This window comes from Ceratina calcarata, unplaced genomic scaffold (assembly GCF_001652005.2).
Source record: "Ceratina calcarata isolate Rehan_Ccalc_2016 unplaced genomic scaffold, ASM165200v1 scaffold178.2, whole genome shotgun sequence".
Lineage (NCBI taxonomy): Eukaryota > Metazoa > Arthropoda > Insecta > Hymenoptera > Apidae > Ceratina > Ceratina calcarata.
In genome coordinates, this window is record NW_017139212.1 from 1,177,524 (window position 1) to 1,203,414 (window position 25,891).

Consider the following 25,891-nt stretch of genomic DNA (forward strand, 5'->3'; position numbering starts at 1 on the left):
CAATAACTCATAAACTATTAACACTAGCGACAAACTTTTATACAGAAATTATAGATCTCGTCGTCCTCTACAAGAAAGGTCCTATGCAATTTTCTCGTAAATCCAACGGTTTAGGAGTTATTGAGGAAAAACAAAATTTTTTGCCAAAAGTTGGCTATCTCGACGGTGGGACGGTCGGATTTTGTCAGTGCCAATAAAATGCCGATTAGTCATACTTAACTCGTTAAATATCGAAATTAGAAGACAAACAACTTTTTGTATTGTTCTTCCGACGTCTGATTTCTTTTTAATTATAGGAAATGCGTTTTTCTAAGGTATATAAACTTTTGGGATTTACTGTATAGCCAATACATCCTTAAGAGCGCGTGGTTTCATTCGTGTGTCGAACCATCACGTCATATACAACATGCCCTTTACGTTTCTTATGGCGTTTCTCGCGGTGGTACAAGAGTACACAATAGTTATTACCACTACTCATGGTTTTATTAGACAATTAAGGGATTAAAAAGCAGCATTGGTGGCTCTCTCGGCGAAGTTTCCATCCGGTTTGATGGGGCATTAATCGTAAGTAGGATAAAAAGCAGAGGTTAAGGGAAATCTATTTACGAGGAAATGGATTCGTTTATTACCAAGAGATTACGTAAACCCTATTACTATAAGGAGACCGGGAAAAGAGGTTGCCCGTGACTATGGATCTCTGCTCCACGAACTGTAAATAACTTGATTGCGAATGCCGACCCGTTCGACAAAAGATACGTTCAAGTGATATCCGATTTAACCCTACCCGAGGAATTTCCCCTCGCCACCCTCTTACCGAGTTTCTCTCGATAAATTCGATGCTTGATACGGATACGGATTCTGTTCCATCTCCCGTTCCTCTAAAACCTTTTCGCCTTTATAGCCGCGACCTACGTATGCAAAAGGAATAGCAGTATTCTTCCTCCGTCGCGTCTCATTTTAATAATATCACACTAATCGAAAGTGACTTAAAATTTTCTCAACGTCGTCACCAGGGAACTACATCGTTTTTCATAAAACCACCTCTGAGAATAAATTTTCAAGTGGTTCTCACAGGCCGAACCTTACTGTTCCCAGTCGCTAATGACCATCTCAATTGATGCAACCGTCCAACGAAAGAAGAAATTTATGGGAGAAGGGCCATCGTCGGTGGAAAGTCCTGTACGTAATGACAAACGAAATTCACGGTGCGATGATCCTCAATAACAATTATTACGACGAGCCCTCGAGTGTCTCGAGTTCGAGAATCGAACTGCGGAACGAGATCGCGTCTCGTCGAGAAATCACGAAAAGGTGAATTAAAAAAAAATAAAAGAGAGAGAGAGAGAGATAGGAAGAAAAAATCGAGAATAAATTTCGCGGAGTTTCGAAAGTTCTCGTCGCGGTGGAAGTCAATTTTTTTCTCTCGTTTAATGATCCTTCCGCGACGTTACTACGAAGCCTCGAAGTAGTTCTCGATGCGGGGACTCGTGGCCCTAATAAACGCCATTCAAAACTCTCGTTGAAAAAAGGTGTGCGACGGAAGGGGAGGAAGAAGAGCAGAAAAAAAATGAAAAAAAAAGAAGAGAGAGAGAGAGAGAGAGAGAGAGAGAGAGGAAGGGAGCACGGACGAAAAAGCAGAGCGACTCTTCAACTCTTGCTCGGAATAAGAAGATTTAATGAGCTTATTATACGCGAATTAACGTACACTAATAACGCGTTCCCGTGCCTCTCGACGCTCGCCGAATACTCGTTAACGATTTCCGAGCCTGTTTTATTTGCGCGTCGGCCTCTGTCGCGTCTACACTGTCTCTGTGCCTGTCCAAAGGATGCGGCGTCACCTTTGATGCTTCCAACGGTCCCGTGCACGCCAGATTATGCATCAAACGGTAACGATATTTGCCAGGGCGAACGCGATTTCCGGGCAACGACGGTCTCCTTAAGGCTGTCCAAAACGGCAACTCCCACGGAAACAGAGTCTCGTTAAACCTGATTTGACCCGACGCTAAATACTTCAATTTTCAAAGTTCATCGTGAAACGACTGCGAACGCGCGCTCGCATTTTTATGGTATTGCAACGACGATAAAACTCGAAAGGAGCGGCGAGGGACGCCCGGTCGAGAACGGTAACGATGATTGGATCTGGAACGCGACGCTCCAAATTGAGCCTGTTTACCCGGTCGGTCCGGCCCGCTTTTTCGAGGCAAATCAGGCGTCTTGTCGATCGACGCCCCGGAACGCAATGTAAGCAACGTTTGAGATGCAAAACAACCTTTTCGGGATTAACGAGCGCGCGTGTACACGTGTAACCGGGGACACGAAACGAAACGAGGCCTGTCCCGTTCGCGCGGTACCGAAACCCCTACAATGGAGGCGTGGATATTGAAAATTTATCGGCTGCCGGAATAAGTGGATGAACCAGCCCCGAGACTATTTGTCGGAAATTGAAATTTATCGAATTTTCCTGAAACGCGTCCACGTCTCTCCTCCTCCCTCTCTTGAATTTTCACAGCGGGACGCGTTACTTTAACGCTCAATGACATGTGAAACATCGAGAGACTTTTCCCGCGACTTACCCGATTTCCACCGAGCGTCGAGTGCCGAGTATCGATTCGCGTTCGCCCGGGAAATTCTCGACAAAAGAAAGAGCTCTCATTTTAATTCGATTCACCTTTTTGTAACGCGGCTACCGTTTCTTCTTTTTTTTTTATACATATAGCCGGAAGACGTAATTTTATGAAGGACGATGCCCCGCATAATCCTTTGCTCTTTCTCACCGACATTTTTATTGGGCCATTACCAGGTCGCGTACTAAAAAAATGAAATTACGATTCGGCGAGTGTCGTCGAATGATACTAATAACGCGCGACCATCGCGGAAGGCGACTTTATTTCAGTCGGGTTGATAGAAGGCGCAGCGAGTATGGTTTGACCAACGGTGACCTAGAATGGGTCGGTGGAAAGCGAACAGGTACCCGCGAGGAAAGGAGGGCGAGAGGGCGATAACAAAGCTCTCGCGGGGGAGGCTGAATTGTCGTGGAATCCTTTGAAATACGAGCGTGCACCGTCTCCGATGTGTTTCTTCGCCGGTTGGCTGCGAGATTTCCGTTAGCTCCGCTGAATCTTTTTCAACGGCATGGCTACTCGACCCTCTCGAATTATCGATCTTCATTGTTGCCCGCCGCGGATGCGACCAGATTATTATGCGCCCAGAAAGAAGCCTCGTTCCCTGTTTCTTTTTACCGATCCTTTCGCGCACCAAGGCCGCACGAACTCTATTCAGGATTTCGTATCGATCACCGAACGGCGTCTGATTAAAATACACGGCCAGTTCGCCGCTCAGTGGTACGAGTCAACGGGCTCGGCACTCGGGCTGCCGCGGCAGTGGTCCGAGTACGTGCATGGTCAGCCAGTACTCGCGGACAGGCTGAACGTGTCTACGACGGTACAGCATGGTTTTTAATCAGACCCGTTTATAACTGTTATTTAGAGCCTTTAGTTTTCCAATAAAATCTGAAACCGATTAACGGTACGTCGGTGCGAAACTTTACGGGAAATATTGCCTTCTAAAAGCAATATTGTTCCTGTATAGCCGCGTGGCACAGAACTTTATCCATTATTTCATTTGCCGTATTTAACAAAATCCGTTTCGCTGCTCCGACCGATCGTCAGCGATATCGATCGTCCTCGTAAGGAAAATATTAATTTTGTTTCGCGAACGACGTACCTACCCCTGCTTCCAACGGTTCGTAACAGTTTACGACGGCGCGGCGTGGCAAACTTTTTCCACGGCGTTTTCTATGAAAACGCTTTCAGCTGGTGCTAAATAGACTCGGCGTTCTATTCGATTACGGGCGAGTCGCGGCGCGACGCTTCGAAAAGTAAATATCTCGCGGGAAGTTCCGCGGAATCAGCAAAATTGTAGCGGGGCCTGCACAAACATCCGCGCTCGGACATCGTATTTGTCCATCAAGTTTATTTCCGCGGTAATTTATTCCCGTGCACATTCAATTTCATAATTTCTGCTCCCGGCGCTGAACTCCGACGACAACTCTTAAACATTATTTCGTCCCACGATCGTAAATGGCTTCTAATATAAATACTACAGATCTTGTCGTCGCGGAGAAGAACTTATATATCAATGTCATATCATAAGTAGAGATTAGCCGGTATTCATAGTCGTTACTTATTTTTAAGATCATCTCAAGCATTTGTTATCCATGTTCCTTGTTCCTGTCTTGTACAGGAAGCAGGGACTTAAGCAAATGCTTAAGGCGATCTTAAATACAAGTAACGACTCTGAATACCGGCCTATGTCTCATTGGGATCATAGTATCGTACGAGAGGGGGATATGTGGTACTGGTTTGAAAAGTTGGCCACCTTAAGATCGCGATGCTGGCAGCTGTACATAATCAAAAATGGAACAAAAGAATGCTCCACTTTCGACCGATTGTCCGGAGTTTGAAAGAAAGTAATGTTGTAGAAAATCAGGCCGTAATACCGCTTGCTGAACTGAAACGCGGACTGTTCTATTCAAAAACTGTTCTTCCAATTTCCGACTTTGCTCTCAGCCGTGAATTACTATCCGACGAATCGCTAAATTGCAAATATCGTCGGACCCTTTGAGAAGCGTACACGTCAGAATCGAATCGAGATCCGTGCGTTTGAATTAATTATTTCAAGCAATTCGGGATCGAATGAAGATTAGAATCTGATTAAAAAATTGTACAAATTCAGAGATCGAACGTCGGAATCATTGTCAATGATTGTCATTTTCCATGTTTCAAATTATATAGAGATCTCCGTTATTGAGCGACGCTACGTGCGAAGTCCCAATTGAATTCACCGTCGGTAGCGATATGGAATCGGTTTAGGCGTTCATCAAAGAGATGCCGCCGTGTGATCGATTCAGAAATTGTTAGCATGCTCGTTCACGAGAGAAACCAGATAAATTTCGGATAAGTAGCAAGATGCGTAGTTGATTTCGAAGGTAAAATTCGACTTCTCATGCCGTTTAATCTCCCACGTCACTCGCGCGAAAGATCGACGGTTGACGGTTGATATCGTCGTACCTCGGGTGACTTGCACTCTGTCCACATTTTTTCTCCGTGCACATATGCCCGCGTTTTGATCATGGAAAAGGACTTGCAACGATCCTTGGAGTTGTTGAGGGAGAACGTGGAAGAAGTGCGAAACGATGCCGAAGCGGTGTTGTCGAGTATTTGTCAGAACATTCTGTCCTATCCGGATGACAAACAGCATCGAGAAGTAAGGCTCGACGACCCTCTGGTCATCGCTAAACTACTCCCGGCTCTCGGAGCCATCGAGTGTCTATTCGACGTCGGCTTCATTGAGGTAATTAAGCTGAACTAGCAGCGAGAAACGAATGTGAAATATAAAAGCACGGGTTTCTATCGACAGGCCACCGACTGCCTTTCCCTACCTCAAGAAACACCGCTGACCAAGTTGCAAACCCTGCAAAAATTGCTCAACAAAAGTACAGTCCCAAGAACACCTGTTGTAGCGAGGAACAAGTTGTATGATTTACTGCCTGCAGCGTGCACAGCGAAAGAGAGTAAATTCTTCAAAAGCATTATAGGTCAGTTTGAAAGCGTACTGAGATACGAGGATGCGGAGCTACAGGAGAAAGCTAAGAAATTAATACCGATCGTAGACCTCGAAATCGTTACTATGACGAGGATCAGGCAGCTGCAGAAGTAATTATTATCGAAGTACATTTATCTGGTTCTGTTGCTGATCGCGACTTGGTTCTCCCAGGCACGCCAAGTTCAATCAGATCGATGCGGAGAAAGAGATCGACGATGTGAAAGACCTGTTCCTCATGGAGTTGTTGCATTGGTTCAAATACAAGTTCTTCACGTGGGTCGACAGTCCGAAATGCACGGCGTGCTTTTCGGAATGCAACCTCCAGGAAGTGGTCCGCACCGACGATCTTAGGTGTTCGCGAACAGAGATACACAAGTAATGTCGATATCGTTGCTCGTTCGTTTCCGAAGGAGAGGGGTAATTAATCATTGGTTTTAGATGTACGAAATGTGGAACGAGAGTCAAGTTCCCTAGGTATACCGATCCGGAACCATTGTTAATTCTGCGTCGGGGACGGTGCGGGGAATGGGCGAACACGTTCACGCTTCTGTGTCGAGCGCTTGGGTACGACGCGAGATTCGTGCACGACGAGACCGATCACGTGTGGACAGAGGTGTGTAGTGGCCTCACATAAGTATCCGGAAAATCGTTCACGCGGCACCTCTTGTTGAGAGATCGAATGACCGAGTCCTAATTGAATTGGTCAGGTATGGTCCATCCGCGAGAAAAGATGGATACACCTAGACCCCTGCGAAGACGTGATGGACAGGCCGTTGATGTACGAGAAGGGCTGGAAAAAGAAATTGTCTTACATAATGGCGTTCTCGAAAGACGAGGTGCAGGACGTTACGTGGAGGTACACGCGCGACCAGAAAGCAGTGATGAAACGGAGGAACATCTGCTCCGAGGCTAAGCTGCTGCAATTCATCGAGTCGCTGAACAGACATCGTCAGTGTTCCCCGAATTACAGCGCTGCGCGGAGGCAGTACGTGATCAAACGGAGACTATTAGAACTCGCCGAACTGATACATGTGCCGAGTAGCAAACAGAATCCCAAGGACGACGAGAGTTATCACGGACGGACCACTGGATCCTATCACTGGAGACAGACGCGAGGAGAGATTTCCGAGGTATCGAAAATCGGAATCAAAGAATCGAGATTCATTCGTTGCCGCGATAAAATATCCTCGGTTGAACCTTTCAGACGGCAGCGAAACACGTCTGGGACATTTCGAAATACGGAGACGCGTTCCGGCTTCGCTACTCGATCGTTAAAGACGCGTACAAGGTGACTAACATCGACAGCGAAGTTCTGATGGACATGTCCGGTTGGCAAAACGGAGTGTACGAGGTCGAAGGTGGAATGCGTCGTAAAGAAGAGCACGATTGGAAGATGGTTTATCTGTCTCGTTCCCCAGGCTCCGCTCTCGGTAAGGTAAAATGGTGTTTCCTCGTTAAGGATCCGAATCTTTGCGTGAGGACGTTCGACCTAAAGGCCAGCGTTCAAGTATTCTTCGAAGCCGACGTGTCGTGGGAGTTAGAGGCGATTTTTGATAACGAGAAGCGAGATCAGTCGATCGTTCTGCCTATTGACGCGTATTATCACACGGACCAATTGAAGGGATCGGTGAAATTAATTCTCACAGCCACCCTTTCCGGTGGCACGGGCGATTGCGCTTGGCAGCACGCACAGCTCTTTCGGCAAAGCCTGGCCGCCGGGAACGATTGTTCTCTGTCGGTCGACATTCGACTGGAGAATCGGTAATTTTCTACCCAGTTTACACAAGTTGTTTAAGTTGCTTCTACGGAAGAGTTCAGTTTCATCACATTCCGTATATCAAAAGATTCTTTTCTATCAGGAAAAAAAAACTATTCACTTCTAATTGTTAAGTTTATATCAAGTATAAAATAAAGATTTGTTAACCTGTGTTGCAAATAAAGACGAATCCTCGGTAACTTTTGAGTGTGAAAGTTTTTATTAAATATATAAAATAAGCGAACTGGTGATGGCACTCTTTTGCAGACATTCGCGTTCGACAGCTATTACACAAATTTTAACGAAAAGAGTTTACAGACGTCCGTAAATCTGAACACAATGCATATTGACGTACATACATGCATTATCGTATATAAAAACATTTCACAGCTAACGCGTGCTCCGAAAGTATTCGCATCTCATTTAATTTCTTTCGGTGTATGCATAATAGTGCATCGTTGTATGTTTGCAACCAAGTTTGCCTTCATTTGTTCAACATTTTTTAATTGTTACAAGTGTACCCTCGTATGACGTTAACAAAGAAATAAATTGCCGATAATAGAATTATCCTATCAAACGTAGAGCGTGTTGCATTCGCAGTCAAAAATGCAGAAAGAAACGTAAATTATTTATATCACAATATACAGAGCTACAGTGTGGAAAAATCGTGAACCTGATTTAACATAAACAATGCAACGAGTGCTAAATATTTTTTCTCTTCTGATTCTACCGCTCGATATATAATATCGTTATAACTTAACATTATATTTACATACGTCCCAGCACCAATGAAGCCCTTATCGCTTTCATGGTCTTACGTTTACGTGTTCTATAATTAATACATATATAATACATACAAAAAATGTTCAAATATCTACATCGTCAGGAACGTCCGTGACTGTTTTTAAGTAATGAGTCAGAGCCAGCTGGCCGTTTGTGTTAATACTAAATGATGCTGGTCGAGAACGAGGTGTAAAATAGTAGATACGCGTTGGTGTTCTGTGATTTTACTTGGCTCGCCGTAACTTCCGTCACCGTTTGGTCATCGTATTTGTACCACCTGAAAAATAACGTATACTCGCTATTCCCTACTGTCGTTTCGGCAACGCCTAAAAAATCAACCCAAACAATTTGCACTTACTTATTTTGAGCAGCGTTTTTGCAAAAAGCAGTGTAATGACCGCCTTCCATCGTTCCGTAATGATTGGACATAGCGTATAAACTATAAGAGTAATTTCGTATGTTGGTGATCGTAATGCTATTCCCGTCCGTCACCAAATATTGTTTCAAATTGAAGTCCGTCAAGGGAAAGTCGACGGCGGTGTTCCTTTTCTCGAGCCATCCGCCGCTTTCAGCGAAACGGTTCAAGTGTATCACGATGATAGGCGGTAGTTTGACGAAATCGAACTTCTTCATGGCCTCGCGAGCCATTTGACACTTTGGACATTTCCAGCCCAACACCTTCTGCCCGCTCACGAATTTCTGAATGCAATCCTGCGAAACAGACCGTCATCATGTCGTACGATTCTCGCGTCAATACATGTAATATTCGGAAGGCTTACGTTCAACGTGCACCGATTCGAGTCGGGTAGAGAGGTTGTCAAGCTGTTGAAGGTCTCGTACGTGGTGCTGCTCTGCTTGCAGAAGCTGCACATGATCGTGGACCTCAATTGCCCGAAAAATAGATCCGATATTATGGACCTCTGACCTCCCATCGCCTTGTTCCAAGCCTTTTCCGCAGCCGTCATTTCCGGAGGCACTTTGCAATTCTGTAAGCACGATGGTGTTAGGCTTCGTCCACCGCGAGACATTCGATTTGACTCCGTTTCATACGATACGGTGTTACCTTTTTCAGATCGTTATGCATCCAATCCAAGAGGAAAGTGAGAAACTCGTGGGAGTCCTGTTGCTCGTAACTTTCGAATTGCAACTTGTACTGCCCCACGGCGATCTAATAATTAGAACACGTATTTCAGCGTTAAGAAATCGCATCATTGGACGATTTAGTTTCGTACTAATTATCGTACTTTGAGGTCGTGAGGAGATATACTTTTATATTGGCCTCTCCAAAGCGCTTTAATCACTTGAGCCACTTCTTCCACGACCTGACCTTGCGTATTATTATCGTTGTTTGTGTTCAGGTCGTCCGCGTACAAATTGTCCATAAAATACTTAGCTAAATGCGTGGTATTGCTCAAGCATTGTATAATACTGTTCATGTAACACGAGTTACCCAAGTTCTTTAACCCCGTGATGCCTGGATGCTGTAACACATTGATACGAATGTTTTTTCACTGGCGAACACTTCATCGAATTTCCAACGCCTTACCTTTTTGAAGTAATATACATTGAGATTCGGCACAAACTTTCTAGACAAATTTACCATCTTTCGTTCGACGCTTTATTTAATCGAATTCTTTTCTCTCGGATTTCGAGAATCACGAACACTACATTTCGCTTGATTTTTGACAAACGTAACAGCGACTTCGAAGGCTGTCCGCGCGGTTCTGTTCGTTGCCAAACGTACGTTACGCGAACGTACGACACTGACGGTTAATATTTGATGATGATAATGAAACTAATGCGTATCGGAGACGCTGTCCCGAAAAACGGTTCACAGTAAATTGGATTTGGAAGCCATAGAAAATGTTTTCGCTCGCACGTGTTCGTTCGGACCACGAGGTACCGGGAAATCACCCGACCTTATACGAAATTCTCGATAATCTCTCGTTTTGATTACGTTAACGGTTTATATTTTTTAACAGTAAAAGTGCTTACAACGCTCCCGTGAACAGGCGTCATTCTTTCCTCGCGATTTGCCCAAGTGTGATGGGAAACTTTGTTTTCGGTGTAAGACCCGTTCTGATTGATCGGCGAGACTTGCGGTTTCGAGCTCCTGTCCACTTGCGGTGCTTTGTGATCGTTCAACTGAGCGATTCATAAAATTGATTCAACTATTTTATCAGAATTAAAGAAACGTACGGAACCTTACCTGGGACAAATTTGGACTGGAGTACGAACGCTCCAGGCCACCACCCATCGGTGAACTATTATTTTCCATTTTCAAAGGCTCCTTGTAAACATTCAGTTCATTTTCTTTCGTCGAATCTTCTTCGTCGTCGTCGTCATCATTTTCGACAACTTCTCTGTTAGAACAAAGCATATCATTAAACTGTCAAATGCGACTCTATCGTAGATTTTTACGCTTACTGTTGCAATTTTTGTCGATCCGCAGTCGTATCTTTCATTCGTCGTTTCAACTTGCAGATATTCCATTCGAGATTACCTTTTTCAGTCTCTTCCGCGGGACTGAATTTAATCGACCCTATACGACCGTTCGCGTAATATTTCCCCAGCTCGTTTTCAATGTTCTTATACTTTTGATCCTATAACAGAGCTATCTTAGTTCCTCGGCGCGATATTAATTTGACGATATCCATTACCATCTCTTTCAATCGTAACAATGCTTCTACGTCTTCTTGGACGTTCTCCTTCTCAATCGGATTCTTGTACTTGCCGCTGCGTTGCACGAACAATGTCCGTTCCCGTTCTAACATTTCCTCGTCCAGTTTCTGTTTCCCTTTTCCGAATTCGTGCAAGTCCTTTAACAACTTCAGAACGATTTTCGATTCGGAGTTGGACGGTTGTAAAGTAACCGGTTTACTGCTTCTGTCCACGGTCGGCTTCGTCGGCGTTTCGTTCTTCATCACGCTTGACGTTCTTTTCTGTTGCAGTCTCGACGAGTTGTCGTTGTACTCGCGTAAAATCGTATTGTTCTTAGAAACATTTTCTCCTTCGTCGGGATTATGTATAGAGTTAGATTCCGCGGAATGATTGTAGTTACTCCTTCTAGTGTTCAACCAAGTTTTCGCGTTCGTCAGGCTGCCTCTCGACGTTGTTTCATTTTTATTCGCGGTCTTCGAGTTGTGCGGTACATTTTCGTTCGATTTAACGATGTTCTCCTCGTCGTCCGAGAAATCAGGATAATCTATGATATCTAATAATTCATCTTGCACATTATTCACAGTAGGCTCTTCGATTTTCGGGTTCGTCGTCAACGTAGGGTACCGAGCTATCCATTCAGTATAGCCACCATCCAGAATCGCGATCCTTTTGTACTTTGTACCGAGATCCCATTCTAAGAAAACTTTTCTTAATGTGTTCATAGGATTATCGGGCATCAACGTCTTACTCGACGTGTCCCGATCAATTAGAACTATGATGTCTACGTATTGCGCGCCCCTGTGTTTATATAAATCAAGCCAATCTTTCTTTTTGCTAAAGACCTTCTCTAAAGAAGATGCCAGCACACTAGAGAGAACGATATAAATGAATTTTATAAACCGATGTTATTCCTCTACTTGTACAACAAGCGTTTACCTACCCACATTTTATTTTGTTATTCGGAATGTTAATTACTCTAGTACATAATATTCTCGAGACCTCGAATTCTAGTTTGGGCCTGATATCGATGATCAAATATCTGTCGTTTTCCGAGTGCAACAAGCAATACAAATGATCGCAACTTATTACATCCTCGTTATCGCTGACCAGTGGATCTCTGGTCGGTGTCTCCGGTAATTTAATAGGTCCGTCAATGGGGGTCATATGAGAATCTGTTCCTATGTCGATATCAATATCCATTTTCTCCGTGCTATTACTTCTCTTCAACATCTTTTCCTTCATTCGTGATTCGTACCTTACATCCAACTTCCTGCTCAAATCTACAAGTGTCTTCTTCGCTTCATTCATCTAGAAGAGGTATTTAGGAATGTTATTATGGGATGAAGAAAACTCCTCTGAACATTACGTTTCGAATATCTAAACGATTAGTTCAATAAAGCCATGTCCCACCTGATCAACGTTCACACTGAACTTTTTATCATCTTTATATTCCCGTGTGGTTTTCAACCACTCCATGGAATTCAACCACCTCTTCAGCATGATGTATTGTTGCTCCTCGTCTCTCTTTATCTTTGCGGTCTCTGCCAGTTTGTACATAGCAGACAGCCTCTTGTAAACTTCAACTGGTTTCTTTTCTTTGTAATTGATCTTGGCTTTCTGCAGTAGGTCCTCCACACTGGTATATTGCAACGACTCTTTAGATGACATTTTTACTGTTTCAATTTCTATATCTAATTTTCAGCGATTATTTCTGACTTCCAAATCCTTTAAAATTGAAATGTCGAAATACATATGTTGTGTTAAACTGGTCTGTAATCTATAGATAAAATAATAAATGTAATTCGGCTTGGTTACCTTTACAGCAGTGTGTATCCGCGAAATAAGTAAATACACGCATCTGAATGTTATTATTTTTTACGGTAACGTAAGAAAAAGAGTGTCATTTCTATTTACGGGTAGGGGCGTTTAGCAGTCAATGAAATCTTCGAATTGTAAGTACTCAACACCGCTGTTTCACATATCCTTCCGTATAAGATTCACTTACGACAGGCTAAGTTCACATCCCTAATTTGCATATACGCATACTATACATAACACTTAGACGACATCTTAGAAATCGATTGTACATACGTACACGCCTTCACGCAGTTCAAAACACGATGTAAATATGTAAACGTGGGATATAAATGAAAGAATTGATAGAATTAAAGGCAGTAAAACAATCATTTTGAACAATTTATTGATTAAATAAATTGTTCTGTGATAGGACTCGGTCAGGCATGCCAACTGAAACTTTCTTTTGGTTCGCTATCGTCATTCGCCGTTCCTTCCGTGTGCTCCCGTGCGATGAGAAAAGAAATGGCAGCGGTGTCAGAATCAAAGATGTTCTCTGTACCATTGACAATACTTTTTCGCGTAGTGGGTCGAGTTTCTTGATGTCATATGCTATCATCCGTACGATCCGTACGAGAGGTGCTAACGAGTACGATCCGAGTATAAGGAGTAATTGTTAACGGCGTCTCGATTGTTGTATTCTCAGTAAATAAACACTTTGACTTAAAAGAAGCCTTATGTCTGAGTATGATAGCATGTCATTTAGTTTAAGCCCAGAAGGGAATTGTAAGAATGATAAGGTTCAAATGCAGTCCATCAACCTCGTTTGTCCAGTCTGCGACGCTGGATACATAAATAAGAAAGAGTTTTACAGTCATTTGCGCATCCACGCAGGAGACGTGTTATTAAAGCAAGTGCAGTGTTCAAGGAAAGACGAGAACGATGAATCGGAGACGGAGCCGGAGTATTCTAGTCAAAAGAAAATCGTCGATAACTTCTACGAAAATATCCTGAGACCTTTCAAATGCCAGCAATGCGAGCTGACTTTCGACAGAGCTTCTCAATATGACTATCACCACAGGAGTATACACTTGGGCGAGAAGTCGCAGCTCTGCGAAATATGTGGTAAAAGTTTCTTTCGCAAGACAGACTTAAGAACTCATCTGAACATCCACCTGGGCACAAACATATGCATCTGCGAAGTCTGCGGGAAAAAATTCAATCACATATCCAATCTGATCAGACACTGCAGAATGCATTCCGGTACGATGAAATCTCCGATGCTATTGAACGTAAATGATTAAGGAGAAATTGAATGTCGAATTACATTTTTAGGGGTGAAACTGTATCCGTGTTCCATCTGTGGTAAACGTTTCACGCAGATAAGCTCTCTTGCGAGGCACAAACGTATTCACGAGAGAACAAAGGATGATGCTAAGTTCCAGAATAATTCTAACAATGGAAGTTCGGAGAAAAAGGAGTCGGCGACGAGTAAGAACAAGGTGACGACTAACTCTGGTATTATTTACTGCGTATCTTTTAAAACAGACAGGTCTGTCTCACTGTCGATGTACAGTTTGTTGAAGGTAGTACATCTAATCTGCAAAAAGTTGTTAAACGACAACATTATTGCAAAATTTGTGGTGAGAGTTTCAATTTTATCTTTCTCTTAAGGGAACACGAAAAGTCTCATTCACGAAGTTCAGAATGCAAAAATGATGCGACGGTAAGAATTTTCGAATTAACGTTTGGAAACCAGATTATTCTCCGCTATTATACTTTTCTTGCTTAGAATTTTCAGGAAACCGTAGAATTTAAAGAACAGCAACAGCCCGTTGATAATATTGGCTTCCTCGGAAGTGAAACAAACGTTAGAAACGTATCGCCACTGGATACGATCATTTATATCACCTCGGAACAGGTACCTAACTCGTACTATAAAACTGTACAATATTTAAGTTATCTTTACGCGTCTTTAACTTCTTGCATGGGAAAAGTTGAAGAAAATCAATCTGGAAAATATCGAGGACAGCGGGAATTGCGTTTCCCGAAAAGATTTGTGCGAAGAGAGACTCTTGCCGGATGAAGAATTAAATGTTTCAGACAAGATCACGTTTGACAATGAACAGAGTCCCCTTGTTCATGACAATCCGTTTCTTTTATGTAAATCCGACGAGTCCGTAGAGAGGGACAACATATCGTACATTTGTCAAGATGAGAACGTTCGTAAAACTAAATTATGTCCAGATATGTGCGAGTCGAATTTAGATAAATCCGAGCCGATACTGAATTACGATACTTTAATAAGTAGTTCTGTGAACGTCACCGATATGTTCCAAAGGATAGATCTTTCAGAGCCTAATACCGATGATATCAATCTTAATTGTGATCCAAGTTTGCATAAAAATGATGAAGCTAACAATTTGGCGCAAAACGAAAAACTCTCCAGCGACTTGAACGACGCCAATAACATCGTGAATCAAGACGAACCGATGCTGCGTTTAGTACAAACAGAAACAGGGGAACAATTTTACGAATTTCTGATTAACAATTTAGTTGAAAAATTACCTAAGATACTGGACAGCAAAAATGAGAATATAAATCTGAACGAGGAGAATCATCAGGAGCAAAGTCTGAGAGACGATATGAACAATGAATTGAATTATTCGCAATACGAATTACAAGGCGAGGAAAAGGGTTTCAGTGCGAATCAGATTCTATTGGACACGCAAACCGACTTCGAGAAGTACGTCGAGTCGAATTTCGAAGTGTTCGAAAGGCTGAATTACGACGATAGCCCCGACAGGTTTCTCGAATTCGTAGAGACCGCAGGACTCGGTAATTCGAGTACAAAAATTTCCGATTGCAACGAAGAGAGTGAACAGTTCTTACAGTTTCAAAATTTTGGCCCGATCGATGCGATACCAGAAAGCGAGAAGAGTTACAACACTGTTAACAACGAGAACGAGAACGGTAACGGTGGAATCGTTGAAACGAATGAGAAGCAAGAGCAATCGAGCGAGGGCAGTATTAATAACAATGAACAGTCGAAGAACGAACAGGACTTGAAAAAGTTGAAAACATTTTTAATCAAGTTTCAATGCACCGTATGCGAAAAATCGTTTTCAACTAGTTACAATTATAAACAGCACATAGGTACTCATTTCGCGGACCAACAAAAGTTTCACTGCAAGGATTGCAACATGTCTTTCGCTTGGAAATCGACGTTGAACAAACACATCGCCAACAATCACAGACCTGAAGGGCCGCAGAAATTCGCGTGTGATATATGTAACAAGATTTACAACACCTCTTCGCAAGTGAATGTGAGTGTGTGCAATGATCTTTTAATTTTAGAATTATATTTACCCGCGTAACAGTAATCTGTTTTGCTACAGGAGCACGTGAAACGCGATCATCTGAAGCAGCGGAACCACGTCTGCTCTCAGTGCGGTAAATCGTTTTTCAAGAAGTACGATTTGAAGATACACAACAGAATTCATACCGATGAACGGCCCTACGTTTGCCGTGCCTGTGGGAAAAGGTTCCATCACCGCAGCCACATAGTCCGTCACGAGCGTATACATTTCTAGGAGGTCATATGAAATTACCGATTTGTTTAGTGATATAGAGAGCAGAATGGAAATAGGTTTGAATTACTTTATCGAATTAAGATTAAGTATCATACGTTGGTCTATTATACTACTCAAATATTGTAATGTAACTATGAATGACACTTATTGTAAAGCATTTTAAGGCCGTTTTGTAAATGACTATTTTTTAATAAAAGTAAAGAACATTAATCCCTTTGTAATATTTTCACCTAATTTCCAACCTGTAGTAATCACGGATTCCTATATTCATCATTCGTCATTGAGCGTGGCTTCAATATGGTCGACAGCATGTGTGACGACGTGGTGAATATCGTGCAAAACCTGAATATTAAGGAAGACAAGGCATGAATATGGTTTACATTTACTAAAGATATTCTCGTTTTTATTTAATAGATGTAAAAATATGTTGACCACGTCGCGCGTTTGCAGTTATAGAAACGTGTTCAATGTTTCAAAGCGGACACATGCCTCTTGGGTTGGTTATAAAGCATATTGTCATTTGTTACATATCATATTAACAATGCTCGATCCTGTCTTATTGTTGCAAAGTTTTGTGCCACGATGTCGTATTATATCACGATAATAACCACCCACTTTATTGAAATCGATAGTCTGATGTAATTCGGCTAATTGTTATCGCGTTACTTCCGTGAATCCCTTTCAAGCTTCCGTTTTTTCGAAATTTAAAATATCCGATGAACATTTGTTTCTCTGAACAATAGGCGAAGATGAAGAAGAGAAAGGCAGCCGCTGCCGCTGGCGTCGAGGAGAGATCCGTTTCCGAATTAAATCCCTGGCCGAGTTATATTCAAGTAAGTTAGTTCAATTCCGTTCTCGAAACTGTTCCTCCAAATGATTATATTTTCAGGACCGTATTTCATTGTGGGATAAACTTAAGGCAGAGTACGACGAGTCGCTGTCCTCTAAACCAGTGCAGGACGTATTGGTGACTCTTCCGGATGGAAAAGAGATCGTGGCTCAAGCCTGGCGCACGAGTCCGTACGAAATCGCCAAGGACATTAGTCAAGGCCTGGCAGATAATACCGTGATTGCGAAAGTGAACGGTGTATTATGGGACCTCGACAGGCCTCTGGAATCTGATTGCAAACTGGAGCTACTCAAGTTCGATCATCCAGAGGCCCAGCAAGTCTTCTGGCATTCGAGTGCTCACGTCCTGGGAGAAACCATGGAAAGAGTATACGGAGGTTGCTTGTGTTACGGTCCGCCGATAGAAAATGGATTCTACTACGACATGTACCTGGGCGATAAAGGGATCTCGAGTTTCGACTTCCCGTTCTTGGAGAGCCTTTACAAAACTATCGTCAAAGAGAAACAACCTTTCGAAAGACTGGAAATGACCAAGGAGGATCTCCTGGAAATGTTCCAATACAACGAATTTAAGAAGCGAATTATCAATGAAAAAATAAACACTCCCACCACGACTGTCTACAGATGCGGCCCGCTGATCGATTTGTGCAAGGGACCGCACATCAGACACACTGGGAAAGTTAAAGCTATTAAAATATGGAAAAACGCGTGTACTTATTGGGAAGGAAACGTTAACGCAGAGGCGTTGCAGAGACTTTACGGCATCAGTTTCCCAGATAGCAAGCAGTTAAAAGAGTGGGAGAAGTTCCAAGAGGAAGCTGCTAAACGGGATCATCGGAAGATCGGAAGAGAGCAAGAGTTGTTCTTCTTCCACGAACTTTCTCCGGGCTCGTGTTTCTTCCAGCCGCGCGGAGCCCATATCTACAACACGCTGGTCGAATTTATTCGCTCCGAATACAGGAAACGTGGTTTCCAGGAAGTAGTCACGCCTAACATTTTCAACAGTAAATTATGGCAGACGTCTGGGCACTGGATGCACTACGCGGACAACATGTTCTCCTTCGACGTCGAGAAAGAAACATTCGCGCTCAAGCCGATGAACTGCCCGGGACATTGCATGATCTTCGACGTTCGATACAGATCGTGGCGCGAGCTGCCTCTAAGAATGGCAGACTTCGGAGTACTGCACAGGAACGAATTGTCCGGTGCCTTAACCGGCTTGACGAGAGTCAGACGATTCCAACAGGACGACGCGCACATATTCTGTTCGACCGATCAGATCAAGGACGAAATGATCGGCGCCCTTGACTTCCTGCGACACGTATATTCCGTATTTGGTTACACGTTTAATTTATGCCTGTCCACGAGACCCGAGAAATATTTGGGCGATCTGCAGATGTGGGATCAGGCCGAGAAAGCGTTGGCAGAAAGTTTGGACGCGTTCGGAGAACCGTGGCAGATGAATCCGGGGGACGGCGCGTTCTACGGTCCGAAGATCGATATAACAATTATGGACGCGCTCAAACGGAATCACCAATGCGCTACCATTCAGCTGGATTTCCAGTTACCGATTAGATTCAATTTAACTTACGTTAAGTAAGCAGAATAATTCTTAATCGATTCACGGTTTCAACTTGAAATTAACTTTGACTTCGACTTTCAGCGAGTCTGGGGAGAAGAAGAGGCCAGTAATTATTCACAGAGCTATTCTGGGCTCTGTGGAAAGAATGATTGCGATTCTAACAGAATCGTATGCCGGGAAGTGGCCGTTCTGGTTGTCACCGAGACAAGCGGTGGTCATGCCGGTGAGCTATCAGTTCGACAATTACGCGACTCAAGTAAAAGATAAACTATGGAATGCTGGATTCATGGTGGAGCTCGACACGGACGCCAGCGACACTCTGAACAAGAAGATACGAAACGCACAGCTCGCGCAGTTCAACTTTATTCTTGGTAATGAAATATTTATGAGCGTCGCTAAATGGAATATCTGAGTATTCAATTTTTGATGTTACAGTGGTTGGAGAGAAAGAAGTTAACGCTGGCACGGTAAACGTGCGTACCAGGGACAACGTCGTGCACGGAGAAGTTCTCGTCGACGATCTGATCGAAAAGTTCAAGCTATTCAAAGAAAGGAAGGATAAAAACTGCGAGGAAAAGTTTTGAACGAGCGTATCGCATAATTTATTTATTTGTAGATTATAATTGCGCTGGAGATGGTTATAGTACACCTCGATGGAGTATGAGAATAATTTTTTTAAATACATCAGATTAACAAGCACTAAAGCTGAAGCGAGAAATCATTCTAAAAAGAGTGGGAGGTCCTTATGCATTTAATTAACTGTTCTTTAAACGTAGACAATAGACTATATACCGACAATGTATCCCATCTTTCATCAAAGAAATTTTTCAACATGAAATTCGACTGAAGAGATATGAACAATTTCTTTTTATTCGCATTTCTCCGACAGTAAAATCGAATGTAATTCGATACGTTCATCTCAACGGCTGTGCTTCGCAACTTTTTACGAACACCTCTAATGTGTGGTAACCGCGTTTACGAGCAAATAAATTGTCATAGATCCCGTCAACTGAAGTAGATACATCAAACTTATTCGTGCATCGTACATGTTTAATCCACCCATTCCATTATCCCACTATCCTCTACATCGTCGATTACTGCATATTTTGTTAAACAAAAAATGTTTGTGTCGAGAGAACAATAAATCTGAAATTATAATCTCGTAACATGTACGATTTTTATAACATTTCGGATGATTCAAGTAAATCGGTTCATTTACTGTATAAATGTATCTGCTCAAACTGTATAGTTTAAAATGGAAGTATTCCATCCCAGCAATGGCGGTTAACCAATTCACAACCAGCATGCAGCTTTGACTCCAATCAATTTCGACGGCCGATAGTCCATGGATTGGTCCGATCCCTTGGCCTTATTCAGCCTCATTGAAGGTGTAGTTAGCCCAAGTTAGCCAGAGCAGAATCCATCGAATCCATAGTTAATGTCGTTAGCGTTACGAGCGTTACGAGGTAAACACGTACACGTGGGTAGAATAGAAACATTATATAAATATTCTAAACACTGATTTATCATTTTTATTTCTCCATGTGTTTTTACCAGAGACGTACATAAATAATTACAATAATTAAGTAATATTATGTTGTTTAAAATCGTAAAATATTACGTGGTGTGCGTGAAGGGTTAGAAATTAAAACGTGTTTCTGGATTAATCAACAGGATAAACTACAGGCAATCTAAATAATGCATTGCAATACTGATTAAGAAAAAATAATTGTGATATAAATAAATTTGTGAACCAGTTTTGAAACTTGCGAGGTAACATGGCTAAATTGAAGAAGCAGTCATTGTCCGAAGTGTCCCAACGAAAACGTGATCGGCAGAACAAGAAGTCTTTGAATCCGTTCGAGGTACAAATAAATAGGGACAAGCAAAATGTTTTGGGGAAGAAGAGCAAAGCGGACAGAGGCCTTCCAGGAGTATCGCGCTCGAAAGCGATTAGGAAACGAAAGGGGACGCTCCTCCATGAGTATAAATTAAAAAACAAAGACAACTTGTTTCTTGACAAACGTATAGGCGAAAAGAACGTGGGTATGAATGAAGAAGACAAAGCATTGGCTCGATTCACCGCGGAACGCATGAAGGCTCACAAGAAAAAGAATATCTACAGTTTAAACGACGACGAAGTCTTGACGCACAAGGGTCAGACTTTAGAAGAGATTGAGAAGTTCGACGACCCGATAAGCGACGACGAATACAGCGACGACGAGAACAAGACTGGAAAGCTGGATGATAAATTCGTCGGCGACGCTCACTTCGGCGGTGGCATGTTATCCAGATCAGAAAAGTCCAGGAAGGACCTTATAGACGAACTGATAGCCGAGTCGAAGAAGCGTAAAGCTGAAAAGCAGAAGATCCGGGAGGAGACCATAGATCTGACGGCGAAGCTCGACTCGGAATGGAGAGATCTCCTCCCGATTATTTCGGCGAGTAACAAAGCTATGGAAGAAACGAAAGTAAGCGCTAAAGCAGATGATTATGACATCGCTGTGCGAGAATTAAAGTTCGAAGCTAAAGGCACGCCTCTGGATAAACTGAAATCCGAAGAAGAACTAATAAAGGAAGAGAAGGAGAAACTGGAAGCTCTGGAGGAAGACAGACTGGCTAGAATGAAAGGATTTGTAAATGATACGAGTAACAGGATTAAACACAAGTCGGCCGATGATCTCGATGATGGATTCACATTAGAAACGATAAAAGACGATGAGCCAGATAATGGGGATAACTCAGTCAAAGATGCTGAACGAGATTCAGGTAACGAGGACGGTATTAACGATATACATACGGATGAGGAAGAGAAGGATGATAATGATGACAGTGAGAATCATACTGAAGCCTCTGATGAAGAGGAAACCGTAGACGAACGATTGGACATTACCAAAGTGAATGGTATTAAAGAAACGGGAAACGTTGAGAGTGCAGTTGAAGCTGAAGAAGACTCCGAAGACAGTTCCGAGGAGGACCGCTTATCGGATTTAAAAAACTCGGAAGCCTCCAGCGAGGATGAAGGCAGATCAAAGAAAGACAGAGTCAAAGTAGACTCTAAAAAGAAATCAACTTTAAAACCAGAATCTGATGTGCCTAAATTAGGCGACAAAATCAGACAGCAGGAAATTAGAAACGATCTCATGAGAAGAAAAGAGATCATGGAGAAAGCGAGGAAGGAACTACCGTACACTTACGAAGTACCGAGTAGTTTCGAAGAATTGCAAGAGCTTCTACAGGATCGTAATGCTGACTATCAGTCAATTATCGTGGACCGCATAATCAAATGCAATCACTGGACACTGAACAATGCGAACAAGGAGAAATTAACAAATTTATTTCTATTTCTATTGCAACACTTGAACGATTGTGCGGTAGAAGATGATACCAACAGCATAGTCCATTGTTTCCAAATCATTGATAGGTACTACGACACTTGCTAATAGAATCATACAACTTGGTTTAACTTCCTTAAATAATTACGTACATGCACTGATTTCAGATTATCACCATTTTTATACGACCTCGCTCATTTAAATGCACAAAATGCTAGGACCGTCATGCAGGCGATAATCAAGGAAAAGCACGACGAATTTGAGAAGAATAAAAGAAGATATCCTAGCCTAGACACCGTACGTTTAATATCTGATCGTATTGAGAAAATGTTCTTGAACAAATGCAAGTACTGATTAACAAGCATTTTCGGTTTCAGCTGATCTTCTTCAAACTGGTTTCTTTAATATTTCCGACGTCTGACTTCCGACATCCTATCACTACTCCATGTGTGATATTCATGTCTCAAATTTTACTTAGGAGCCGTGTTCGAAACAAACTAGACCTTTCGAAAGGTCTTCTTATATGCACTCTTATTTTAGAGGTAATTAAGATTGCCTATATTATATTAAATCACTGTACAGCATTAGATAATATTTTATTTACAGTACACTGCCCTCAGCAAACGATTCGCACCGTCTGTGATAAATTTCTTGCGCGGAGTAATCTATGTATCCACGTCTAAACACTTGATCCAAGGAGTCAAAATTATACCACCGTTCAAGACGATCGGAGAGGCAAGCAATTTACTGATACTCGACGAGGATCAATCCGATTTAGAAATCGATGTAAATAGCGCGCCTATGAGAGCGAGTGATTTAGTGGACGGGCCGATAAAGGATGATTTTAAAGTGCGAAGTCTGTTGACGGCCGTAAATTTACTTCGCGAATTTAAAAGCAACCTGGAAGAATTGGAAGCTGCGTATTCGATATTCGAACCGATATTCAAATTGTTCAAGGCGAACTCTTTCGATAAATATCCATCGAACGTGAGGAAACATATTAAAGAATTTAGGAGAGAATTGAAAGTATTGAAGAACAAGAAATTGGAATATCTCGTGGTTGAGAAGAAGAAGCCTAAACCGTTGAGGTTATACGAGCCGCGGATCGAAGCAGTGTACGTAATAATTTTCGAGAATCTCTTCTATTAGTAAGTGAACTTCGCGTATTTTATACAAATTTGTTTACAGATACGATGGTAAGAAGCACAGGACTACGTCTAAAGAGAAGGCCGAAAGAGAGAAACTGTTGCATAAATACAAGAAAGAAATGAAGGGAGCCGTGCGAGAAATCCGAAGGGACAGAGCGTTCTTAGCGAAATTGCAGATAAAACAGCAAATTAAGAGCGACGAGGAACGGAAACGTAAAGTGAAAGAGATCTACGGCGACGCTGCTGTCCAACAAAGCGAATTAAAGAAATTGAAACGGAAGAAATAGGACACAGTATCTTTGTATAAAAATAATAAATGTAATTCAGATAATAATTTGTACATAATAAACGATTTGTAAATATTTCTCTTATCATTTATACTCTGAACTGTACGGATATTTAAACCGGTTGAAATAAATTGAATAACCAATTCTCTTGCGGTAATTTACTGATCGAATCACAGACTTTCGTCCCTTTGTCCATCATGTACTCCGGTAAGACTAAATGAGTTCCAAAACTATCTAATTTATCGTAACACGAATCTCGAGTTCGCGCAAAGTCATTGCCACTGGTAAGTTCCGACTTATGTTTTAAATAAATCAAGAAATACCATTTGTCAAAGTAATCCTTTAAAATTTCTAAATTCTCTAATGATCTCATCGCTGCGATCTCTAATTGCATGTCGCGTTGGTAGTCGATATTACAAAGGGAGTTTCTTAAAACTGATTTAAGTCCTTCGCGTAACAAAAACTTTTTATGCAATTCCATCGCTGCATCTATTTCTTCGTTCAGTATCACTTTCTGGGCTATGTACTCTTTCCAAGATGAGAAGCATTTCTTCATCATTCTATGTTCCATCGTGGACACGGCAAGAATTTCTTTTCTACGTATATCAAGGACACCTTGTAACTTGTAACGCCAATGCATAACGAATCTTGTCAGTAGGAAACGGTCAGCTATCTCGTTCAAACTCCCTTTACGAAGCATCTTCTCTTTATACCGTAACGAAAATTCTCTCCAATTATTAAAATATTTCCGCGTTAGATTCAATTCCCACAACTGAATCGCTCTAGCCAGTTTCTGTTTCTCTTGCACGGAATTATAAAGCGCTCTTCTCCATTTTTCTATAAAAATAGTCTGCAACTGTCGAACGATGCCCTCGCTTCTATCGTAAACATGAGATAACTTAGCTCTTTTCTCTCTTCTGTAAAGAGCATAATGGCGGAAGCTCCTTAAAATCTTTACTGATAATTTCTTCTCGTAAAAGTTATTCGCTGCGAACATTCTTCTTCGTTTACATTTCTTACGAATCAGGTACGCGCGCCAATTAATAAACGTGGTACGTTTCATTCCATTCTCAAACAATTCTCTAATTTTATGAATCCTCATTGTCTTCAGCAATTTTCTATCGTGCCACTCTCGCCATACATCGAAAGCTCTTTGTACAAGTTTAGAATTGTAAAACGTATCAGCATTTTCGTTCGCAATATTTTCAGCAATGAGTTCGTGTACTCGCTGTCAGAGAAGGGAAGACTTTTAGTAACACGATTATAAAATGTGTATGCGTGAATCTGGGAAAACTACTACCGCAACGAATAACTCGAAGTACCGCTTCAACAATTTTCTCCTACTGTACGCTAACACGCGAACTTCTATTTTTAATTTCTTTACTTTGTACTCATGATACATCCGCCAAGCGCGGAAATATTTTATCAATAACTTATCGTCATAATGCTGAATAGCACGCCCCATTTTACTTCTCTGCGATTCAAGTTCGGAAACATTGATCCAAACTCTTATACATTTTTCTAATATCTTCTTCTCATACCATTTACGTGCCTAAATTATTCAATAATTAGACGACAGGAACTTTTAACGATAACTACGCAAGTACCTGTTCTATTCTATATCTTTTCTTTTTTTGTAACGTAAGAAATATCTTCCAATTGATAATGCATTTCTTCAAACAATATGAATTATGGAACTGGACAGCTTTCTCTAGCAATGCTTTCTTCTTATTCATTATTCCAATATAGTTACACCAATATTTAAAAGACTTTCGTAATAAATACTGAGAATAATGTATCCGATCTATTTTGCATTCCGGAGAAGCCTCTGATATATCATTGCACTTATCCATAGACGAAACAATTTGCTCCCATTTTAATAATACATTTTTTGACAATGCGTTCAAAACTTTTCTTTGCAATTTCATCTGATAAAAGTAATTCGCTTTATACGTGACCCTCCGTCTATGTAGCTTGTGTATAACATACATTTTCCAATGTTCAAAAACATTCTTTAAAATCGCTCTATTATTAAAATTAAGACGTGATCTCATGTGGGTGAAACTAAATAGCAAAAATAATGTATTTTATTGTTGAGTTATATTAAAATTGCACTCGGATCATAACAGCTTACTTCGATATATCAGATTTTATTTCATCTTGCATAACTTGAAATAAATCTTTATATTTAATTGAAGGATTCTGGGATGGAGAATTCTTGAACCAATAATGAAGTGATTGTAACTCGAAGTTATGCATATAATTGTTACTAACTGTCTTCTTCATGATTATTCACTGACACTCAAACGTTTTAATGAACTGAAGTACGATCAATATTAAAAATGATTAAAAGTGAATGCGTCAATCATAGATCATACAGGGCGTGATACAGGGTATGTAGATCTATGTGTAATGTAGTGAATGGACAATGAATCCGATCAGTTAATAGAACCGATAACTTTATTTCAATATACGCTTATAAAACCACCTTCTCGTTCC

The 25,891-nt window shown here is 41.7% G+C and overlaps 6 protein-coding genes across 12 annotated transcripts; 4 read left to right on the top strand and 2 right to left on the bottom strand.

The window, feature by feature from the left end:
- The first annotated feature begins 4,860 nt into the window (after window positions 1-4,860).
- Window positions 4,861-7,560, top strand: Pngl (N-glycanase Pngl). Its single transcript, XM_018037775.2, has 6 exons — window positions 4,861-5,352; window positions 5,419-5,714; window positions 5,776-5,979; window positions 6,043-6,217; window positions 6,312-6,734; window positions 6,809-7,560. Exons 1-6 carry the CDS (start codon window positions 5,131-5,133, stop codon window positions 7,367-7,369), a joined length of 1,881 nt encoding a protein of 626 aa, XP_017893264.1. The 5' UTR covers window positions 4,861-5,130; the 3' UTR covers window positions 7,370-7,560.
- LOC108632904 (ubiquitin carboxyl-terminal hydrolase 8) lies at window positions 7,558-12,812 on the bottom strand. Of its 2 annotated transcripts, XM_018037774.2 has the most exons (12): window positions 12,620-12,812; window positions 12,215-12,529; window positions 11,745-12,112; window positions 10,804-11,671; window positions 10,571-10,746; window positions 10,353-10,506; window positions 10,139-10,288; window positions 9,388-9,624; window positions 9,207-9,311; window positions 8,923-9,129; window positions 8,502-8,854; window positions 7,558-8,420 (listed from the first exon to the last, which is right to left on the bottom strand). In XM_018037774.2, exons 2-12 carry the CDS (start codon window positions 12,470-12,472, stop codon window positions 8,306-8,308), a joined length of 2,991 nt encoding a protein of 996 aa, XP_017893263.1. In that variant the 5' UTR covers window positions 12,473-12,529; window positions 12,620-12,812; the 3' UTR covers window positions 7,558-8,305. The 2 variants fall into 2 exon arrangements, with proteins under 2 accessions (XP_017893263.1, XP_026666636.1); XM_026810835.1 differs by lacking the exon at window positions 10,139-10,288.
- A 184-nt stretch (window positions 12,813-12,996) lies between these two features.
- Window positions 12,997-16,401, top strand: LOC108632944 (zinc finger protein 16). 3 transcript variants are annotated; one of them, XM_018037837.2, is made up of 6 exons: window positions 12,997-13,861; window positions 13,934-14,100; window positions 14,175-14,324; window positions 14,391-14,519; window positions 14,596-15,924; window positions 15,997-16,401. In XM_018037837.2, exons 1-6 carry the CDS (start codon window positions 13,336-13,338, stop codon window positions 16,189-16,191), a joined length of 2,496 nt encoding a protein of 831 aa, XP_017893326.1. In that variant the 5' UTR covers window positions 12,997-13,335; the 3' UTR covers window positions 16,192-16,401. The 3 variants fall into 3 exon arrangements, with proteins under 3 accessions (XP_017893326.1, XP_017893327.1, XP_017893328.1); XM_018037838.2 differs by having other exon boundaries at window positions 14,400-14,519; XM_018037839.2 differs by having other exon boundaries at window positions 15,979-16,087.
- Window positions 16,402-16,451: 50 nt separating this feature from the next.
- ThrRS (threonine--tRNA ligase) lies at window positions 16,452-19,631 on the top strand. 3 transcript variants are annotated; one of them, XM_018037752.2, is made up of 6 exons: window positions 16,471-16,515; window positions 16,606-16,687; window positions 16,935-17,024; window positions 17,081-18,636; window positions 18,704-18,993; window positions 19,058-19,631. In XM_018037752.2, exons 2-6 carry the CDS (start codon window positions 16,616-16,618, stop codon window positions 19,204-19,206), a joined length of 2,157 nt encoding a protein of 718 aa, XP_017893241.1. In that variant the 5' UTR covers window positions 16,471-16,515; window positions 16,606-16,615; the 3' UTR covers window positions 19,207-19,631. The 3 variants fall into 3 exon arrangements, with proteins under 3 accessions (XP_017893242.1, XP_017893241.1, XP_017893240.1); XM_018037753.2 differs by lacking the exon at window positions 16,606-16,687 and having other exon boundaries at window positions 16,452-16,554; XM_018037751.2 differs by lacking the exon at window positions 16,471-16,515 and having other exon boundaries at window positions 16,561-16,687.
- A 263-nt stretch (window positions 19,632-19,894) lies between these two features.
- l(3)07882 (Nucleolar protein 14 homolog l(3)07882) lies at window positions 19,895-23,469 on the top strand. Of its 2 annotated transcripts, XM_018037750.2 has the most exons (6): window positions 19,895-20,088; window positions 20,297-22,046; window positions 22,125-22,254; window positions 22,335-22,499; window positions 22,564-23,072; window positions 23,146-23,469. In XM_018037750.2, the coding sequence occupies exons 2-6, from the start codon at window positions 20,401-20,403 to the stop codon at window positions 23,390-23,392; spliced, it is 2,697 nt and encodes an 898-aa protein (XP_017893239.1). In that variant the 5' UTR covers window positions 19,895-20,088; window positions 20,297-20,400; the 3' UTR covers window positions 23,393-23,469. The 2 variants fall into 2 exon arrangements, with proteins under 2 accessions (XP_017893239.1, XP_026666637.1); XM_026810836.1 differs by having other exon boundaries at window positions 19,895-22,046.
- LOC108632896 (protein SFI1 homolog) lies at window positions 23,404-25,461 on the bottom strand. Its single transcript, XM_026810837.1, has 2 exons — window positions 25,000-25,461; window positions 23,404-24,944 (listed from the first exon to the last, which is right to left on the bottom strand). Exons 1-2 carry the CDS (start codon window positions 25,444-25,446, stop codon window positions 24,654-24,656), a joined length of 738 nt encoding a protein of 245 aa, XP_026666638.1. The 5' UTR covers window positions 25,447-25,461; the 3' UTR covers window positions 23,404-24,653.
- Between the last annotated feature and the right edge of the window lie 430 nt (window positions 25,462-25,891).

Bases quoted from the DNA above. Each gene is read 5' to 3' on its own strand.
- Pngl (XM_018037775.2), top strand. From the start codon at position 5,131: ATGGAAAAGGACTTGCAACGATCCTTGGAGTTGTTGAGGGAGAACGTG. The intron at 5,353-5,418 runs GTAATTAAGCTG...TTCTATCGACAG, and splicing joins TCGACGTCGGCTTCATTGAG to GCCACCGACTGCCTTTCCCT. The intron at 5,980-6,042 runs GTAATGTCGATA...CATTGGTTTTAG, and splicing joins TCGCGAACAGAGATACACAA to ATGTACGAAATGTGGAACGA.
- LOC108632904 (XM_018037774.2), bottom strand. From the start codon at position 12,472: ATGTCATCTAAAGAGTCGTTGCAATATACCAGTGTGGAGGACCTACTG. The intron at 10,747-10,803 runs GTAATGGATATC...GCTCTGTTATAG, and splicing joins TGTTACGATTGAAAGAGATG to GATCAAAAGTATAAGAACAT. The intron at 8,421-8,501 runs GTAAGTGCAAAT...GTTATTTTTCAG, and splicing joins AAAAACGCTGCTCAAAATAA to GTGGTACAAATACGATGACC.
- LOC108632944 (XM_018037837.2), top strand. From the start codon at position 13,336: ATGTCTGAGTATGATAGCATGTCATTTAGTTTAAGCCCAGAAGGGAAT. The intron at 14,101-14,174 runs GTGACGACTAAC...GTCGATGTACAG, and splicing joins CGGCGACGAGTAAGAACAAG to TTTGTTGAAGGTAGTACATC. The intron at 15,925-15,996 runs GTGAGTGTGTGC...GTTTTGCTACAG, and splicing joins ACACCTCTTCGCAAGTGAAT to GAGCACGTGAAACGCGATCA.
- ThrRS (XM_018037752.2), top strand. From the start codon at position 16,616: ATGTTGACCACGTCGCGCGTTTGCAGTTATAGAAACGTGTTCAATGTT. The intron at 16,688-16,934 runs GTTGGTTATAAA...TCTGAACAATAG, and splicing joins AGCGGACACATGCCTCTTGG to GCGAAGATGAAGAAGAGAAA. The intron at 18,637-18,703 runs GTAAGCAGAATA...TTCGACTTTCAG, and splicing joins TTCAATTTAACTTACGTTAA to CGAGTCTGGGGAGAAGAAGA.
- LOC108632896 (XM_026810837.1), bottom strand. From the start codon at position 25,446: ATGAGATCACGTCTTAATTTTAATAATAGAGCGATTTTAAAGAATGTT. The intron at 24,945-24,999 runs GTACTTGCGTAG...TGAATAATTTAG, and splicing joins AAAGATATAGAATAGAACAG to GCACGTAAATGGTATGAGAA.